Consider the following 20,632-nt stretch of genomic DNA (forward strand, 5'->3'; position numbering starts at 1 on the left):
TATAAATGGATTGTATTTATCATCATTAGTCATTTAGGTCAACATTGGATCATTCAAGATCCTCACTGAACTTCTGGAGGAGTTTATGACTGAATTTAAATGAATAATTTTACACACATTTTTCAGAATAAATACATTTGTTAAAAACCATTTGAAATATCCAATAAATGTTGTTCTACTTCATGATTGTGTCCCACTTGTTGTTGATTCTTCACAAAAAAATACAGTTTTATATCTTTATGTTTGAAGCCTGAAATGTGGCAAAAGGTCGCAAAGTTCAAGGGGGCCGAAAACTGTCACAACATAAACTGTACATCAATACATTCAGAACAAAAGACTAACTATTTCACCATATTACTGATAATCAACATATTGACTTTGCATTAATGTTCAATCTAGCTTTGAAGCGGACAAGTCTTCTGTGTTTATGTGTGTGTGCATCCATCCATGTGTATGTGTGCATCACTCTAGCAGTGTACCAGAGCCAGCGGCTGGTGTGAGGGTGATGGGGAACATTAGGACCTTAGCCTTCATGAAGGACAGGTCAGCCAGCCCACAGATCACCCTGGCTGCCTCCTCACTCAGCTGGTCCTCCTCATCCCTATGAGGTTTCCTGACACAAACACACAGCACATTGAGATGGAAAAACACAGAGGTGACATTTGATTGCAGGTGAGTTTCCCCTCTTTCCATGCAAAGCCCTTTCAGACCTGGCAAAGCACGATATTAAACCAATCGATTATGCTTGATTAGCAATTATTGATCACTGCATATATGTGTGTGTGTGTGTGTGTGTGTGTGTGTGTGTGTGTGTGTGTGTGTGTGCGTGCGTGCGTGTGTGTGTCAGTCTGACCTGGTGGAGGTGGTGGTGTTCTCCATAGTAGACATGAGGTGGTTCAGGGTGTCAGCTGGACGGCTGCTGGTGTCACTGTCTAGTTCTGGATCCACCACATCACACACAATACATATGTACACACACATTGTACCTGTGTTTAGAGTTCAAAACAAAAAGACCACCATGGCACTTCTGTCCTTGGTCCCAATAAAAGGTGTACAAACTACTAGCAAGTGGTGAAGAAACCATCAAGAATGTGGTCTTTCAACACAGTGGGTGGCAGTATGGAGCTGGAATAAGAATCTCCAGAACAGAGGAAAGCAGCATAGAGTTGGATAGAGGGCTCTTCCTTACATCTTTGCCATACTGGCTTCCGTGACAGCATGGGCAGCAATATTGATGGCTCTCTCCATTTTACGTAAATGAGTTCATTGACAGTCGGTTAACAAACTGAAAGGGTTTGCATACTGCCTCCTGGAGTGTATTGTCTGAACAGGCATTAAGGCCAAGGTGGGTGATTTACAGCCACATCCAGGTATGGGACGTTTGCTCAGGTGTATAATTCATTGGCAGATCCTTCCTGCTCACCTGGATGGAATTCTGTGATCCTTACTTATCCTATAGAAAAATTTCCACCCAGTTGACTGCTTCCTTATGGTGAACGGCCTCAATGTCACTGCCGGTGTTAAACCAGGATGTTACATCTATCCATGTCTATGGAGGAAAGTCGTCAGTGCAGTGATAGAACAGCCAGAGAAAACCAAGAGGCAGGACAGCTCAGATAGGTGGAATATATTAGAAAGAGGTTTATTCACGTATTCACATCAGTGTTTATTGCAACCACACTGAAAGAACCTTAAAACATCTCATTGGTTGGGGGGAATCTAAAAAGAAATATAAAAACATATTCAAGCTAAATCAAATTGTATTTTCTTTTTGCAGAAATTGTGTTTATATAATCACAGTGATTGTAAAGATTAATTTCAGTTTACTGAATATATACACGTCCTCTTTATTTTACAAAGAAAATGAAAAGTAAAGATACAGAAGAATATAAGAAAACACAGAATAGCAGCTTACACAGAAAACAGTAAGAGGATCCTGGCTTTCTCTAGTCTGGGTTTCTAGTAAGAGGATCCTGGCTTTCTCTATCCTGGCTTTCTCTATCCTGGCTTTCTCTATCCTGGCTTTCTCTATCCTGGGTACTAGTAAGAGGATCCTGGCTTTCTCTATCCTGGGTTCTATTCCTGGCTTTCTCTATCCTGGGTACTAGTAAGAGGATCCTGGCTTTCTCTATCCTGGGTACCAGTAAGAGGATCCTGGCTTTCTCTATCCTGGCTTTCTCTATCCTGGCTTTCTCTATCCTGGCTTTCTCTATCCTGGGTACTAATAAGAGGATCCTGGCTTTCTCTATCCTGGCTTTCTCTATCCTGGCTTTCTCTATCCTGGGTACCAGTAAGAGGATCCTGGCTTTCTCTATCCTGGGTACTATCCTAAGAGGATCCTATCCTGGATTTCTCTATCCTGGGTACCATAAGAGGATCCTGGCTTTCTCTATCTGGGTACCAGTAAGAGGATCCTGGCTTTCTCTATCCTGGCTTTCTCTATCCTGGGTACAGTAAGAGGATCCTGGCTTTCTCTATCCTGGCTTTCTCTATCCTGGGTACTAGTAAGAGGATCCTGGCTTTCTCTATCCTGGGTACAGTAAGAGGATCCTGGCTTTCTCTATCCTGGGTACCAGTAAGAGGATCCTGGCTTTCTCTATCCTGGCTTTCTCTATCCTGGCTTTCTCTATCCTGGGTACCAGTAAGAGGATCCTGGCTTTCTCTATCCTGGCTTTCTCTATCCTGGGTACTAGTAAGATGATCCTGGCTTTCTCTATCCTGGCTTTCTCTATCCTGGGTACCAGTAAGAAGATCCTGGCTTTCTCTAGTCTGGGTACTAGTAAGATGATCCTGGCTTTCTCTATCCTGGCTTTCTCTATCCTGGGTACCAGTAAGAGGATCCTGGCTTTCTCTATCCTGGGTACTAGTAAGATGATCCTGGCTTTCTCTATCCTGGGTACTAGTAAGAGGATCCTGGCTTTCTCTATCCTGGGTACTAGTAAGAGGATCCTGGCTTTCTCTATCCTGGGTACCAGTAAGAGGATCCTGGCTTTCTCTATCCTGGGTTTCTCTATCCTGGCTTTCTCTATCCTGGGTACCAGTAAGAGGATCCTGGCTTTCTCTATCCTGGCTTTCTCTATCCTGGGTACAGTAAGAGGATCCTGGCTTTCTCTATCCTGGCTTTCTCTATCCTGGGTACTAGTAAGAGGATCCTGGCTTTCTCTATCCTGGGTACAGTAAGAGGATCCTGGCTTTCTCTATCCTGGGTACAGTAAGAGGATCCTGGCTTTCTCTATCCTGGGTACTAATAAGAGGATCCTGGCTTTCTCTATCCTGGCTTTCTTTATCCTGGGTACTAGTAAGACGATCCTGGCTTTCTCTAGTCTGGATACCAGTCTGTTTGTGCTAATATTCTACTTCATGTCATGCCAAACATAATTTTTGGCATATGACAAAGTACAAGGAGTGGAATGTTAGTACAGAACAGGTCTGGATTTCAGGCTTTTTCACATGAGCTTATTTCTACTACAACCAAAATGCAGCTACTGGGGGGATTCCCTTTAGGCTATGGCCACACATTCATCTATATGGCTTGACTTGTCTTTGCCCCATTCCCTCCACTAATACTGAAAGATCTCTCGCCCAGTGCAATAAGAAACAGTGTTTGGATCAATGATGAAGGGTAACAACATGTGAGAAACCTCATCAGCATCACTCAATACAGGGCAGACGAGGTAGCCGGTTAAGTTAGACATATAGAGAGAGAGCCTTGGGATTCCACAGTACAAGATACAATTAAAGGGACAGACAGTCATGGAAATGAGTAGTACCATCTAGAGGGAGACATCAATGTGAAGAGAAGAGCAGAGGAGAGATGGAGAGGGGGGAGTGATAGGGACTATGTTCCAAAGTCCACACTTGCATACCACTTACTTAGAATGCATGTCCAACACATTATAGGTGGTAGTCATTATAACACATTGATTCTTTATAGGTGGTAGTCTAGTATGTCCAACACATTGATTCATTATAGGTGGTAGTCTAGTATGTCCAACACATTGATTCATTATAGGTGGTAGTCTAGTATGTCCAACACATTGATTCATTATGTCCATACATTGATTCATTATAGGTGGTAGTCTAGTATGTCTACATTGATTCATTATAGGTGGTAGTCTGTCCAACACATTGATTCATTATAGCTTCATTATAGGTGGTAGTCTAGTATGTCCAACACATTGCTTCATTATAGGTGGTAGTCTAGTATGCTGGTGTGGACATTGGAACCAAAGAGAATAACAGGAGTCAGGTAGCAGCAGAGTCGGAGGGGAGAGTGTGTACAGCAGCCTCATCTCTGGCCCTGTAGGTCGGGGGCTCAGTGGGAGGACGTACCATCCAGACGGGTGACGCCAAGGCCACTGCTGCTCCAGTCAAACTGGGACCAAGGCTGGGGGGCCCCCTGCTGGCGGAAGGAACAAACTGTAGTGAGGAACAGCAGTGTGCCCTCTATTCAACACAGGCCCATACTCACAAAAGCACATCAGACAAAGGAGTGCTGATACTCACAAAAGCACATCAGACAAAGATAGTGCTGATATCTGATCATAGAATTTAGGGTTAACATTATCAAGGTCCCCCTGTTTGTTTGGGTATTGTTATCTTAAACATTGATTATGAGTTAAACATCCTAGACTAGACTGATCCTAGATCAGGGTCTGGAAACATTAGTCTTGGGTCAGATATTGTCATTATCCTCCTAATTCTAAGATTCTGGAGGATCTGCCACAGACTGTCTGGATATCTGATCATAGGTCAGAGTTTAGGGCTTAACTTCATTATCAAGGAAGTGTAAAATATAGTGCCCAATGTTGCCCTGTTTGTGTTGGGTATACTACTGTCACATCCTAGCCACAGAGTCACAGGCTGTCTGGAAACATTACCAACTGTCACATCCTAGCCACAGGCTGTCTGGAGACATTACCAACTGTCACATCCAAGCCACAGGCTGTCTGGAGACATTACCAACTGTCACATCCTAGCCACAGACTGTCTGGAAACACTACCAACAACTGTCACATCCAAGCACATCAGGCTGTCTGGAGACATTACCAACTGTCACATCCTAGCCACAGACTGTCTGGAAACATTACCAACTGTCAACTGTCACATCCCTAGCCACAGGCTGTCTGGAAACATTACCAACTGTCACATCCTAACAGACTGTCTGTCACATCCAAGCCACAGGCTGTCTGGAAACATTACCAACTGTCACATCCTAGCCAGCCACAGTCACTCCTAGTCTGGAAACACTACCAACAACTGTCACATCCAAGCCACAGGCTGTCTGGAAACATTACCAACTGTCAACTGTCAGGCTGTCTGGATCCTAACTGCACAGACTGTCTGGAAACATCCTACCAACATTACCAACTGTCACATCCTAGCCACAGGCTGTCTGGAGACACTACCAACAACTGTCACATCCTAGCCACAGACTGTCTGGAAACATTACCAACTGTCACATCCTAGCCACAGACTGTCTAGAAACATTACCAACTGTCACATCCTAGCCACAGGCTGTCTGGAGACATTACCAACTGTCACATCCTAGCCACAGGCTGTCTGGAGACATTACCAACTGTCACATCCTAGCCACAGGCTGTCTGGAAACATTACCAACTGTCTGGAAACATTACCAACTGTCACATCCTAGCCACAGACTGTCTGGAAACATTACCAACTGTCACATCCTAGCCACAGACTGTCTGGAAACGTTACCAACTGTCACATCCTAGCCACAGGCTGTCTGGAGACATTACCAACTGTCACATCCTAGCCACAGGCTGTCTGGAGACACTACCAACAACTGTCACATCCTAGCCACAGACTGTCTGGAAACATTACCAACTGTCACATCCTAGTCAGGCTGTCTGGAGACATTACCAACTGTCACATCCTAGCCACAGACTGTCTGGAAACATTACCAACTGTCACATCCTAGCCACAGGCTGTCTGGAAACATTACCAACTGTCACATCCTAGTCAGGCTGTCTGGAGACATTACCAACTGTCACATCCTAGCCACAGGCTGTCTGGAAACACTACCAACAACTGTCACATCCAAGCCACAGGCTGTCTGGAGACATTACCAACTGTCACATCCTAGCCACAGACTGTCTGGAAACATGTCTGGAAACATACCAAGCCACTGTCTGGAAACATCATCCTAGCCACAGACTGTCTGGAACTACCAACAACTGTCACATCCAAGCCACAGACTGTCTGGAGACATTACCAACTGTCACATCCTAGCCACAGGCTGTCTGGAAACATTACCAACTGTCACATCCTAGCCACAGGCTGTCTGGAAACATTACCAACTGTCACATCCTGTGTCTGGACATCCAACTGTCACATCCTAGGGCTGTCTGGAGACATTACCAACTGTCACATCCTAGCCACAGGCTGTCTGGAAACATCCTACCAACAACTGTCACATCCTAGCCACAGGCTGTCTGGAGACACCAACTACCAACAGACTGTCACATCCTAGCCACAGACTGTCTGGAAACATTACCAACTGTCACATCCTAGCCACAGACTGTCTGGAAACATTACCAACTGTCACATCCTAGCCACAGGCTGTCTGGAGACATTACCAACTGTCACATCCTAGCCACAGGCTGTCTGGACTGTCACATCATTACCAACTGTCACATCCTAGCCACAGGCTGTCTGGAGACATTACCAACTGTCACATCCTAGCCACAGACTGTCTGGAAACATTACCAACTGTCACATCCTAGCCACAGGCTGTCTGGAACATTACCAACTGTCACATCCTAGCCACAGGCTGTCTGGAACATTACCAACTGTCACATCCTAGCCACAGGCTGTCTGGAACATTACCAACTGTCACATCCTAGCCACAGACTGTCTGGACATTACCAAGTCACATCCTAGCTGTCTGGAAACATTACCAACTGTCACATCCTAGCCACAGGCTGTCTGGAAACATTACCAACTGTCACATCCTAGCCACAGGCTGTCTGGAGACATTACCAACTGTCACATCCTAGCCACAGGCTGTCTGGAGACATTACCAACTGTCACATCCTAGCCACAGGCTGTCTGGAGACATTACCAACTGTCACATCCTAGCCACAGGCTGTCTGGAAACATTACCAACTGTCACATCCTAGCCACAGGCTGTCTGGAAACATTACCTGTCACATCTGTCACATCCTACATCCTAGCCACAGACTGTCTGGAAACATTACCAACTGTCACATCCTAGCCACAGACTTTCTGGAAACATTACCAACTGTCACATCCTAGCCACAGACTGTCTGGAAACATTACCAACTGTCACATCCTAGCCACAGGCTGTCTGGAAACACATTACCAACTGTCACATCCTACAGCCTGGAGACATTACCAACTGTCACTGTCTGGAAACATTACCAACTGTCACATCCTAGCCACAGACTGTCTGGAAACATTACCAACTGTCACATCCTAGCCACAGACTGTCTGGAAACATTACCAACTGTCACATCCTAGCCACAGGCTGTCTGGAAACATTACCAACTGTCACATCCTAGCCACAGACTGTCTGGAAACATTACCAACTGTCACATCCTAGCCACAGACTGTCTGGAAACATTACCAACTGTCACATCCTAGCCACAGGCTGTCTGGAGACATTACCAACTGTCACATCCTAGCCACAGAGGACATTACCAACTGTCACATCCTAGCCACAGGCTGTCTGGAGACATTACCAACTGTCACATCCTAGCCACAGGCTGTCTGGAGACATTACCAACTGTCACATCCTAGCCACAGTCACATCCTAGCTGTCTGGAGACATTACCAACTGTCACATCCTAGCCACAGGCTGTCTGGACATTACCAACTGTCACATCCTAGCCACAGGCTGTCTGGAAACATTACCAACTGTCACATCCTAGCCACAGACTGTCTGGAAACATTACCAACTGTCACATCCTAGCCACAGACTGTCACATCACAGGACTGTCTGGAACATTACCAACTGTCACATCCTAGACAGACTGTCTGGAAACATTACCAACTGTCACATCCTAGCCACAGGCTGTCTGGAAACATTACCAACTGTCACATCCTAGCCACAGGCTGTCTGGAAACACCAACTGTCACATCCTAGCCACAGACTGTCTGGAAACATTACCAACTGTCACATCCTAGCCACAGACTGTCTGGAAACATTACCAACTGTCACATCCTAGCCACAGGCTGTCTGGAAACATTACCAACTGTCACATCCTAGCCACAGGCTGTCTGGAAATTACCAACTGTCACATCCTACCAACTGTCACATCCTAGCCACAGCCACTGTCTGGAAACGACATTACCAACTGTCACATCCTAGCCACAGGCTGTCTGGAAACGTTACCAACTGTCACAACCTTGCCTCTTCTGTCTTCAATTCAAAGAACATAACTATTCTTACCTCTCTCTCAAAGTTAATTTTGAAGAGAGTATCTAAGTCCCTCCTCTCAAACCTCCTCCTCCAATGAGCTTTGAGAAAGGGGTGCGGAATTGAGGAAACAAAGACGGAGGAGAGTTTAACAGCTGGTAACATGTTCACACACAATAGACCGCTTTGCCAACATGAAAGAGAGGAGGATGGCATTGGTGTTCAACTAGACTATAAATCAAATCAAATATTATTGATCACATACACATGGTCAGCAGGTGTTATTGCGAGTGTAGCAAAATGCTTATCCTTCTAGATCCGACAGTGCAGCAGTATCTAACAGGTAATATCTAACAATTCCACAACAAAACCTAAAACACACAATCTAGTAAAGGAATGGGATGAGAATACTGTATATAAGTATAAAATATATGGAAGAGCAGTGACAGAGTGGCCAAGATGCAATAGATAGTAAAGAATAGATAGTGAAGGATACAGTATATACCTATGAGATGAGTAATGTGAGATAAGTAAACATTCTTAAAGTGGCATTATTAAAGTGACTAGGGTTCCATTTATTAATGTGGCCAATGATATCATGTCTGTAGGTAGACAGCCGCCTCTCTGTGCTAGTGGTGGCTGTTTAACAATCTGACAGCCTTGAGATAGAAGTTGTTTTGCAATCTCTCTCCCAGGTGTGATGCATCTGTACTGACCTCACCTTCTAAATGGAATCAGGTAGTGGCTCGGGTGGTTATTGTCCTTGCCTAGCAGGCTCACAATCTGTTTTGCCTTCCTGTGACATTAGGTGTTGTTGGTGTTCTGGGAGGCAGGTAGTTTGCCCCTGGTGATTTTTTGTGCAAACCGCACCAACCTCTGAAGAGCCCTGTGGTTGTGGGCGGTGCAGTTGCCGTACCAGGGGGCGATACAGCCCGATAGGAAGCTCTCAATTGTGCACCTGTACAATTTCTTGCGCCTTCTTCACCACACTGTCTGTGTGCGTTGACCATTTCAGTTTGTCGGTGATATGTACACGAGGAACTTTCCACCTCAAGCTTAGTGATGACAACAAAAGGCAGTCTCAAGCTTAGTGATGAGTTTGGAGGGTGCTGTGTTGTTGAATGCTGAGCTGTAGTCAATGAACAGCATTCTTACATAGGTATTCCTCTTGTCCAGATGGGATAGGGTAGTGTGCAGTGTGATGGCGATTGCACCGTCTGTGGACCTATTGGGGCGGTAAGCAAATTGGAGTGGGTCTAGGGTGTCAGGTAGGGTGGAGGTGATCTGATCCTTGACTAGTCTCTCAAAGCACTTCATGATGACAGAAGTGAGGGCTACTGGGTGATAGTCATTTATTTCAGTTACCTTAGCTGTCTTGGGAACAGGAACAAAGTTGGCCATCTTGAAGCATGTGGGAAAAGCAGACTGGGATAGGGATTGATTGAATATGTCTGTAAACACACCAGCCAGCTGGTCTGCGCATGCTCTGATGACGCGGCTGGGGATGCCGCCTGGGCCGGCAGCCTTGCAGGTGTTAACATGTTTAAATGTTTTACTCACGGTGGCCACAGAGAAGGAGAGTCCGTAGTCTATGGTAGCAGTCTAGGATAGTAGGGTTAGTCAAAAAACTGTTTTACAAACACACACACACACAAATCAGTTCCATGGACAGCCACATGATATTTAGCAACATTGATTGGACTAAATTGCTTTTGGTATATTTACGTTTGTTTTCAGTGTATTAAACTAAGCATACATAGCCTTCTTGATTTGAGTGTTTACATTTTTAAGTGTAAATGGTGCTGGAATAGCGGACTCAGTGCTCATGTTGTTTTTTGTTGATTTGAGGTAAGTCTGTGTTTCTAAGTCAGTGGTTGTTAGTAAACTGTCAAACATTAACTGGCTTGACCTTGCTGCAGACTTCTGTGACTGTTGTCTTTTTATTGTCATGGCCTTATTGTATATCATGGTGGTGTATGAACGAATGGGTTATAGAGCAAACAATGCAATTATCACAACATAGGTTGTAATATGGCTTAATTTACTGGCTTGACTTCCTCAGTGATTTTACCCACACACCGCTACTGGTCATAACTAGCTAACTGATGTTTAATGTTACTTGTCCTTGTGTTAGATTTCTGATGTCTATGGTATGAAACCATGCTGATATTGGCTAGCTAGCGAATTGAACCAAGATGGCTGCTGTAGCATGGAACTGACTGTTAGTAAAATTATGATTAAATGACTGAACAAATCATTTCAAATGGAACTGTAACTAAGTAAACTTATACTGTGTTTTATTATATCTGATAAACAATATGAGTTCATAAGATGGGATTGTGTGACACAGACAAGGAGTAATTACAGTTAATAAACACCATTCCAACTAGGAAGAAAGAAGTGGACTGTGTAAACAGATAAGGTCGTTGACCTATGGTTTAACCGACGAAACTGAGCTCTGGGGTGTTTTAGATAAGACATGCATTCCTAGGTTTTCTGTAAATTAGAACATTCAGCTAAGTGGTGATCGATAATGTTGAGGGGTCAAAAGTTACCTGGGAGTGTGTTAGTAAGTTAGAATGAACTTTTCACCTCACTTTGTCCCGGTCGAGAGGAGGGGATTCTGTTAAGCAATGAAATGACGTCATGTTATTTGTATATAAACTGTTGCTCGTGGGAACGTGGCAGCGCGCTCCGAGAATAAATTCTGTTACCTATTATTGAAATGACTGGTCTCCGTCTATTTTATGCAAACAAGAATCTTACAAATTCTCATAAAATAGATTAAGGTTTACAATGAATGAAAACACATTGGCATAATTAAATTACAGTAACACTGACATGCACCAAGATGGCTGCTGTAGCATGGATCTGACATGCACCTAGATGGCTGCTGTTGCATGGATCTGACATGCACCAAGATGTCTGCTGTTGCATGGATCTGACATGCACCAAGATGTCTGCTGTTGCATGGATCTGACATGTACCAAGATGGCTGCTGTTGCATGGATCTGCAGCAAGGAGAAACAGCCATGTATGAGTCACATGCTAAATGCCACCACCATCACTTCAATAGAGCATGCTAGCTAGTTGTTCATACACCAATAATATCAAAATGTTTGTCTAGAATTACATCACACTCTAACAGGATACTGTAAATATAGCTAATATACATGGTGAACTCATACACATCGTAAATATTAAAATAGAACACAGCACTTCAGAACATGACCTTCCGCTTGCATGTCAATATCAGACTGGGAAAAATATATGTCTGCGATCTCATCCTATCTGCAACCATAGCCAATGACATTACCCCTTATTGATATCTGAAGTAAACCAACCAATTAGAATAAATAAACATTAAATACACATTTCTGCTTTGGCATGGGGAACATAACTAACCACGTTACACAAGCATAATACATTTATGGACATTTATGGATTTTTTAAAGTTTCCTTCGTACCTCTTGACTAGGTCTCTCATTGTTGGGTCCATGCTTCCTTTAACCTGGGGCGGCAAAGTAGCCTAGTGGTTAGAGCGTTGGACTACCCCTGAGCTGACAAGGTACAAATCTGTCGTTCTGCCACTGAACAGACAGTTAACCCACTGTTCCTAGGTCGTCATTGAAAATAAGAATTTGTTCTTAACTGACTTGCCTAGTTAAATAAAGGTAAAATAAAAACCTGTTAATTACTACAATATTAATTACTCTTTTAAGTAAGCCTTTATAAAGACTTCATAAATGGCAGTGGAAATGCACAAGCTTGAATTAACATAACCAGAGACAACTTAAACTGGTACAAGCCTTCCACTCACAGGTTGCCAAAAACAGCAACTCTTCCTGGAGGTACACACAAAACATGGTATAATAGCGAATATTAATAGACAAGAACAGTTCAAGGACAGAACTCATTTAAAAAAGGCACACGTAGCCTACATATCAATACATACACACAAACTATCTAGGTCAAATAGGGGAGAGGCGTTGTGCTTTGAGGTGCTGCTTTATCTGTTTTTTAAACCATTATAATACATTATCCACACATGTAGTCATTATCCACACATGTAGTCATTATCCACACATGTAGTCATTATCCACCCATGTACTCATTATCCACACATGTACTCATTATCCACACATGTACTCATTATCCACACATGTACTCATTATCCACACATGTACTCATTATCCACACATGTACTCATTATCCACACATGTACTCATTATCCACACATGTACTCATCATCCACACATGTACCATTAAAGGTACCAAACAGTACCATGTTAGATCATGTGTACATCTGAAGGTACATGATGTGTATTTTGATATTTTTTTCACCCCAGGGAACAATACTGTACCTTAACCAGGGGTGGACTTAGTGATTTGGAGGCCCCAGGCAGAGTCCAGTCTGAGGCCTTCACTGGACAAAACATCTGAGTGAGCGAAACAGCGGCACTCTTTACTAAAGACATGCATTATCTATTAACTGAGTAAATTCCTGTAATGTATATTGTATTATTCTTGTTAAACTGTTTAGGTTTGTTTTGTTTTTCTGGACATTTTAATTATATTCAGTACCAGTCAAAAGTTTGGACACATCTACTCATTCAAGGGTTTATCTTTATTTTTACTCTTTCCTAGTGAAGACATCAGAACTATGAAATAACACATATGGAATCATGTAGTTACCAAAAAATATATCAAAATATATTTTATATTTGAGATTCTTCAAAGAAGCCACCCTTTGCCTTGATGACAGCTTTGCACACTCTTGGCCTTCTCTCAACCAGCTTCATGAAGTAGTCACCTAGAATGCATTTCAATTACCAGGTGTGCCTTGATAAAAGTTCATTTGTGGAATTTATTTCCTTTTTAATGCGTTTGAGCCAATCAGTTGTGCTGTGACAAGGTAGGGGTGGTATACAGAAGATAGCCTTAGTTGGTAAAAGTCCATATTATGGCAAGAACAGCTCAAATATACAATTTGGAAAATTTCAAGGACTTTGTGAAAGTTTCTTCAAGTGCAGTCGCAAAAACCATCAAACGCTATGATGAAACTGGCTCTCATGAGGACGACGAGCGGATAAGAGACAATCCGTAATTTTGATTAAGCCATTAATGAGCGAGCTAGGACAGATGTTGTCAATATAACTATTTGTCAGGCACTTTTGAAATCTACAAAAACGAGAAAAGGGACCAGATGATTAGCGTGAGGAACATGGACTACTAACAGCTTACTACACAACATACACTTAGTATTACTTTCTTATCGACAATCTACATATCTCCCTGGTATATTACATCATTTATGCAGCAGCATACAAGAAATTTTTGGAGTCACCTTGTTGTGCTGTGAGCACTTCCTTCCAAACCACTCATTGTTGAATTTGCAAGTTCTAACTTGTTGTGTAATGTTTATGTCCAATGGCCGATAAGCACCGATACGGTTTATCTATAATTTCACTCCATTATTTCTCTTCATATGACAAGGATTAAAAAGGATTTGCCAGTAGATTGTCGACTTGATTCATGATATTGACTGCCAGCTAAGATTTTGAAAGAATGATGTTGACATGATCTGTCCAATCAAAGCTGCTGTACATGTAACTTGATTTGACGTCATTTTATCAATGACCTTGAGCCTTCTTGGATGGGCACTTCTAATGTAACTCTATGGCAGCACCCAAAGGGCAAGAATTTTGGAGGTCTACCCATCGACTTTGAGGTGACGTAGTGTCCCCATGAGAGACAGAACACTGAGCCAATCACGGCACAACGCTCCGTATTTGTTGCTGGCTTGCCCCACCACCACAGAAAGCACTATACTTTTAGAAAACACAGAGAATAAAAATATAAATATATAACACACTCTCATGAAGACAGAACAGTCCAAGGGATTGGTGAACGAAACGTCAAAGATTAGTCAAACATTAACAAGAAATCAGTGGTCTGGGATGGTCCAGTACCAGAATGGGTTCAAATCCAACCCATTGCTCTGTCAACATTCCTACCTTTACCTCTCTGTCCAATCCAATAAACAATAAACTGGCCCACTCTACAACAACAACAAAGATTGACAGGAAATCTTTAACTAAGATCTCATGTACATTAAGTCTCTCAATAGGAGTTACTGCTGTTTATACTGTATCTGCCCTGTTTGATTTAAAACAGTCAGTCAGTGGCATCTACAGGACAGACGACCAGTGAAATACTATCTGATCCACCAGGGTTGAAGAATGGATAGAGTTTCCTAGAAAATTTGGAGCGTGTGAAAGAGTAGATATGAGACATGGCCTCCACATTGTAGAAGGATACCTGTCCCTTCTCATAATCCACAAACACCCCCACTTTCAGGGGCTTCTCTCTCAGTAAGAGGGTGACAGGGGAATCAGCGTGAGCTGTGTACTTTCCATTCTTTAGCTCCACAGTCCAGTATCCTTTATAAGGGATCGGTCTAGACCTCTCATTCCTATTGATGGACCTTCTGACCACTCCCAAAGTCCACTCAGTCTTCCCCTCCACTTTCACCTCATAGTAGAACTTCCTTGAGAAGCCCACATTTCCGAGGACAACGGACCAATTTGTAAACCTCTTCCTGTTGTCAGAGAGAACAGGATTTAGTTCTCCATGTCTCACTTGTTTCCCGTCATCAGACAGGATGAGGTTACGATGTGCAGAATCAGGGTCTAGAGTCACATTCACTGTGGAGAGAAACATATACTATGGTAAACACAATGACATCACCATCAGTGGTATAATGCACTATGGTAAACACAATGACATCACCATCAGTGGTATAATACACTATAGCAAACACAATGACATCATCATCAATGGTATAATACACTATGGTAAACACAATGACATCATGATATCATCATCAGTGGTATAATACACTATGGTAAACACAATGACATCATCATCAGTGGTGTAATACACTATGGTAAACACAATGACATCACCATCAGTGGTATAATACACTATAGTAAACACAATGACATCAACATCAGTGGTATAATACACTATGGTAAACACAATGACATCATGATATCATCATCAGTGGTATAATACACTATGGTAAACACAATGACATCATCATCAGTGGTATAATACACTATGGTAAACACAATGACATCATCATCAGTGGTATAATACACTATGGGAAACACAATGACATCATGACATCACTGGTTTAAAACACTATGGTAAACACAATGACATCAACATCAGTGGTATAATACACTATGGTAAACACAATGACATCAACATCAGTGGTATAATACACTATGGTAAACACAATGACATCAACATCAGTGGTATAATACACTATGGTAAACACAATGACATCAACATCAGTGGTATAATACACTATGGTAAACACAATGACATCATCATCAGTGGTAAATACACTATGGTAAACACAATGACATCAACATCAGGTTTAAAACACTATGGTAAACACAATGACATCATCATCAGTGGTATAATACACAAAACACAATGACATCATGACATCACTGGTTTAAAACACTATGGTAAACACAATGACATCAACATCAGTGGTATAATACACTATGGTAAACACAATGACATCAACATCAGTGGTATAATACACTATGGTAAACACAATGACATCATGACATCACTGGTTTAATACACTATGGTAAACACAATGACATCATCATCAGTGGTATAATACACTATGGTAAACACAATGACATCATCATCAGTGGTATAATACACTATGGTAAACACAATGACATCATCATCAGTGGTATAATACACTATGGTAAACACAATGACATCAACATCAGTGTTATAATACAGTGGTAGAATACACTATGGTAAACACAATGACATCATCAGTGGTATAATACACTATGGTAAACACAATCCGAGACACTCTATTTGGTATAATATGTATTATACCAACATCAGACACTATGGTAAACACAACGACTTCAACATCAGTGGTATAATACACTATGGTAAACATAATGACATCAACATCAGTGGTATATGTTACGGTTTTATATGTGCAAAGGAGAGTCGGACCAAAATGCGGCGTGTAGATTGCGATCCATGTTTAGTAAACAAAGTAAACACAAATCAATTTCAAAAACAACAAATGTAACGAAAACCGAAACAGCCTATACTGGTGTAAATTAACACAGAACAGGGACAAAAGGACATAAGGACAATCACCCACGAAACACTCAACGAATATGGCTGCCTAAATATGGTTCCCAATCAGAGACAACGATAAACACCTGCCTCTGATTGAGAACCACTTCAGACAGCCATAGATACACCTAGAACACCCCACTAAGCATCATCCCAATACATGTGAAAAAACCCCAATACAAAAACACACCACATAAAAAAAACCATGCCACACCCTGGCCTGACCAAAGAAATGAAGAAAACACAAAATACTTAGACCAGGGCGTGACAGTTACATTTCGTATGGTATGTATTCATTTGTGGATGTCACAGAGTACAAAACACACCTGCATGTCTTCTGATGATTTCAAAATCTGAAATATAAAGTAAGAGACTATTGGTTATGAAAATGAGCAACATACTGATGGATATCACAAACTACTGTTAAAGTACATTTGTGTTGTTCAACCCAGACCTCAAACAATGCAGACCTCAAATCAAATCAAATTTTATTTGTCACATACACATGGTTAGCAGATGTTAATGCGAGTGTAGCGAAAAGCTTGTGCTTCTAGTTCCGACAATGCAGTAATAACCAACGAGTAATCTAGCTAACAATTCCAAAACTACTACCTTATACACATAAGTGTAAAGGGATAAAGAATATGTACATAAAGATATATGAATGAGTGATGGTACAGAGCGGCATAGGCAAGATGCAGTAGATGGTATCGAGTACTGTATATACATATGAGATGAGTATGTAAACAAAGTGGCATAGTTTAAAGTGGCTAGTGATACATGTATTACATAAAGATGCAGTAGATGATAAAGAGTACAGTATATACGTATACATATGAGATAAATAATGGGGTATGTAAACAGTATATTAAGTAGCATTGTTTAAAGTGGCTAGTGATATATTTTACATCAATTCCCATCAATTCCCATTATTAAAGTGGCTGGAGTTGAGTCAGTGTGTTGGCAGCAGCCACTCAATGTTAGTGGTGGCTGTTTAACAGTCTGATGGCCTTGAGATAGAAGCTGTTTTTCAGTCTCTCGGTCCCAGCTTTGATGCACCTGTACTGACCTTGCCTTCTGGACGATAGTGGGGTGAACAGGCAGTGGCTCGGGTGGTTGTTGTCCTTGAGGATCTTTATGGCCTTCCTGTGACATCGGGTGGTGTAGGTGTCCTGGAGGGCAGGTAGTTTGCCCCCGGTGATGCGTTGTGCAGACCTCACTACCCTCTGGAGAGCCTTACGGTTGTGGGCGGAGCAGTTGCCGTACCAGGCGGTGATACAGCCCGACAGGATGCTCTCGATTGTGCATCTGTAGAAGTTTGTGAGTGCTTTTGGTGCCAAGCCGAATTTCTTCAGCCTCCTGAGGTTGAAGAGGTGATGCTGCTTCTTCTTCACGATGCTGTCTGTGTGGGTGGACCAATTCAGTTTGTCTGTGATGTGTACGCTGAGGAACGTAACTACCCTCTCCACTACTGTTCCATCGATGTGGATAGGAGGGTGTTCCCTCTGCTGTTTCCTGAAGTCCACAATCATCTCCTTAGTTTTGTTGATGTTGAGTGTGAGGTTATTTTCCTGACACCACACTCCGAGGGCCCTCACCTCCTCCCTGCAGGCCGTCTCGTCGTTGTTGGTAATCAAGCCTACCACTGTTGTGTCGTCCGCAAACTTGATGATTGAGTTGGAGGCGTGCGTGGCCACGCAGTCGTGGGTGAACAGGGAGTACAGGAGAGGGCTCAGAACGCACCCTTGTGGGGCCCCAGTGTTGAGGATCAGCGGGGTTGAGATGTTGTTACCTACCCTCACCACCTGGGGGCGGCCCGTCAGGAAGTCCAGGACCCAGTTGCACAGGGCGGGGTCTAGATCCAGGGTCTCGAGCTTGATGACGAGTTTGGAGGGTACTATGGTGTTAAATGCTGAGCTGTAGTCGATGAACAGCATTCTCACATAGGTATTCCTCTTGTCCAGATGGGTTAGGGCAGTGTGCAGCGTGGTTGAGATTGCATCGTCTGTGGACCTATTTGGGTGGTAAGCAAATTGGAGTGGGTCTTGGGTGTCAGGTAGGGTGGAGGTGATATGGACCTTGACTTGTCTCTCAAAGCACTTCATGATGACGGAAGTGAGTGCTACGGGGCGGTAGTCGTTTAGCTCAGTTACCTTAGCTTTCTTGGGAACAGGAACAATGGTGGCCCTCTTGAAGCATGTGGGAACAACAGACTGGGATAGGGATTGATTGAATATGTCCGTAAACACACCAGCCAGCTGGTCTGCGCATGCTCTGAGGGCGCGGCTGGGGATGCCGTCTGGGCCTGCAGCCTTGCGAGGGTTAACACGTTTAAATGTTTTCCTCACGTCGGCTGCAGTGAAGGAGAGTCCGCATGTTTTGGTTGGGGGCCGTGTCAGTGGCACTGTATTGTCCTCAAAGCGGGCAAGAAAGTTATTTAGTCTGCCTGGGAGCAAGGCATCCTGGTCCGTGACTGGGCTGGTTTTCTTTTTGTAATCCGCGATTGACTGTTGACCCTGCCACATACCTCTTGTGTCTGAGCCGTTGAATTGCAATTCTACTTTGTCTCTATACTGACGCTTAGCTTGTTTGATTGCCTTGCGGAGGGAATAGCTACACTGTTTGTATTCGGTCATGTTTCCGGTCACCTTGCCCTGATTAAAAGCAGTGGTTCGGGCTTTCAGTTTCACGCGAATGCTGCCATCAATCCAGGGTTTCTGGTTTGGGAATGTTTTAATCGTTGCTATGGGAACGACATCTTCAACGCACGTTCTAATGAACTCGCTGTCAGGAGTTTGGCCAGGGTTGTTCCGGTTTTTGGTCACTAGATGCCCCCATTGTGCTTTTTGACCTTTTGCTTTCCCTTGATCCCCATTATTATTTGCACCTGTGCCTCGTTTTTCCCTGACTGTATTTAAACCCTTAGTTTCCCTCAGTTCTTTGCTCTGTGTTTGTATGTTAGCACCCAGCCCTAGTATTCTGTGTACTCTTGTTGATCCCGGTGGAAGCTCTTGTGGAATTCTGTTTTTTTGTTCTTGTTTATTTATTTTTGAGTATCTTTTGAGGCTTTTTATGCTATACCTACCACCTTGTGGATTTACCTTTTTGTCTTGGAGGATTACCTTGTGGATTACCTTGTTCTTGTGGAATTCCATGTTTTCCTGAAGGACTTCACTTTTTACTTTATTAAATACACCATCTCAAGTACTGCTGTGTCTGCCTCATCTTCTGGGTTCTGCTGACTATTCGTGGCTCAGTTGGTTAAGTGACTGTTTCTCACTCCGGAGACCCGGGTTCGTAACCGGGTCCTGACAGAAACACAGAGCCAAAAATGAACCCAGAGGCAGACATTTCCCAGGACCTTGTTGCCATGCTGTCCCACCACCAGGAGACTGTCCAACGCCACGAAGCCGCCCTGGTTCAGCAAGAGGCCTTAATGGCTAGACATTCTCATCTTCTGTCGGAGATGCTGACTTCCATAAAGCAGATATCTGATCAACTTACCCCGGCAACAGTTCCCGTCCCAGTACCTCAGAATCACGTACCCATGGCAGTTAACCCCCTGGCTGAACCTCGTCTTCCACCTCCAACGGTTCTCAGGTGATCCAAGTGCTTGTAAAGGGTTTCTCACCCAATGTTCTCTCTCCTTCGAGTTGCAACCCTCGTTGTTTCCCACCGACCGGTCTAAGATCGCATATATCATCACCCTGCTGTCGGAAAAAGCCCTGGCCTGGGCTACTGCTGTGTGGGATGCCCATAGTTCCTGCTGTGCCAGCTACTCTGCCTTTGCTGAGGAATTCAAACGAGTGTTTCAAGGCCCAAGCAGTTGTCCTGACTCAGCCAAACAGCTCCTGACTCTCCACCAAGGTTGGCGCAGCGTGACGGACTATGCCATCCAGTTCCGCACGGTGGCAGCAGCGAGTGACTGGAACAACGAGGCGCTCACGGTGTGCTTTCTGAAAGGCCTTTCCGACACTATCCAAGATGAACTGGCCACTCGGGAACCACTCGAGTCCCTGATCAAGTTGGCCTCACGCATTG

At 43.4% G+C, this 20,632-nt stretch overlaps 1 protein-coding gene and 1 long non-coding RNA gene across 3 annotated transcripts in view; both read right to left on the reverse strand.

Moving 5' to 3' along the window:
- Positions 1-343: 343 nt before the first annotated feature.
- LOC135530514 (uncharacterized) lies at positions 344-4,472 on the reverse strand. Its single transcript, XR_010453861.1, has 3 exons — positions 4,333-4,472; positions 854-938; positions 344-613 (listed from the first exon to the last, which is right to left on the reverse strand). It is a non-coding gene; the product is annotated as an uncharacterized LOC135530514 (long non-coding RNA).
- An 8,537-nt stretch (positions 4,473-13,009) lies between these two features.
- The window catches only part of LOC135530518 (butyrophilin subfamily 2 member A1-like), a 39,971-nt gene continuing 32,348 nt past the window's right edge, over positions 13,010-20,632 (reverse strand). The window contains exons 12-14 of one of the 2 annotated variants that reach the window (XM_064958826.1): positions 16,918-16,944; positions 14,535-15,108; positions 13,010-14,364 (exon numbers count right to left, since the gene is read on the reverse strand). In XM_064958826.1, coding sequence (XP_064814898.1) covers positions 14,579-15,108; positions 16,918-16,944 — 557 coding nt within the window. In that variant the 3' untranslated portion in view covers positions 13,010-14,364; positions 14,535-14,578. Of the gene's footprint in view, positions 15,109-16,917; positions 16,945-20,632 lie in introns of both variants that reach the window. The other variant, XM_064958825.1, reaches the window with a different exon arrangement.

Source organism: Oncorhynchus masou, unplaced genomic scaffold, assembly GCF_036934945.1.
Source record: "Oncorhynchus masou masou isolate Uvic2021 unplaced genomic scaffold, UVic_Omas_1.1 unplaced_scaffold_1360, whole genome shotgun sequence".
Taxonomy (NCBI): Eukaryota; Metazoa; Chordata; class Actinopteri; order Salmoniformes; family Salmonidae; genus Oncorhynchus; species Oncorhynchus masou.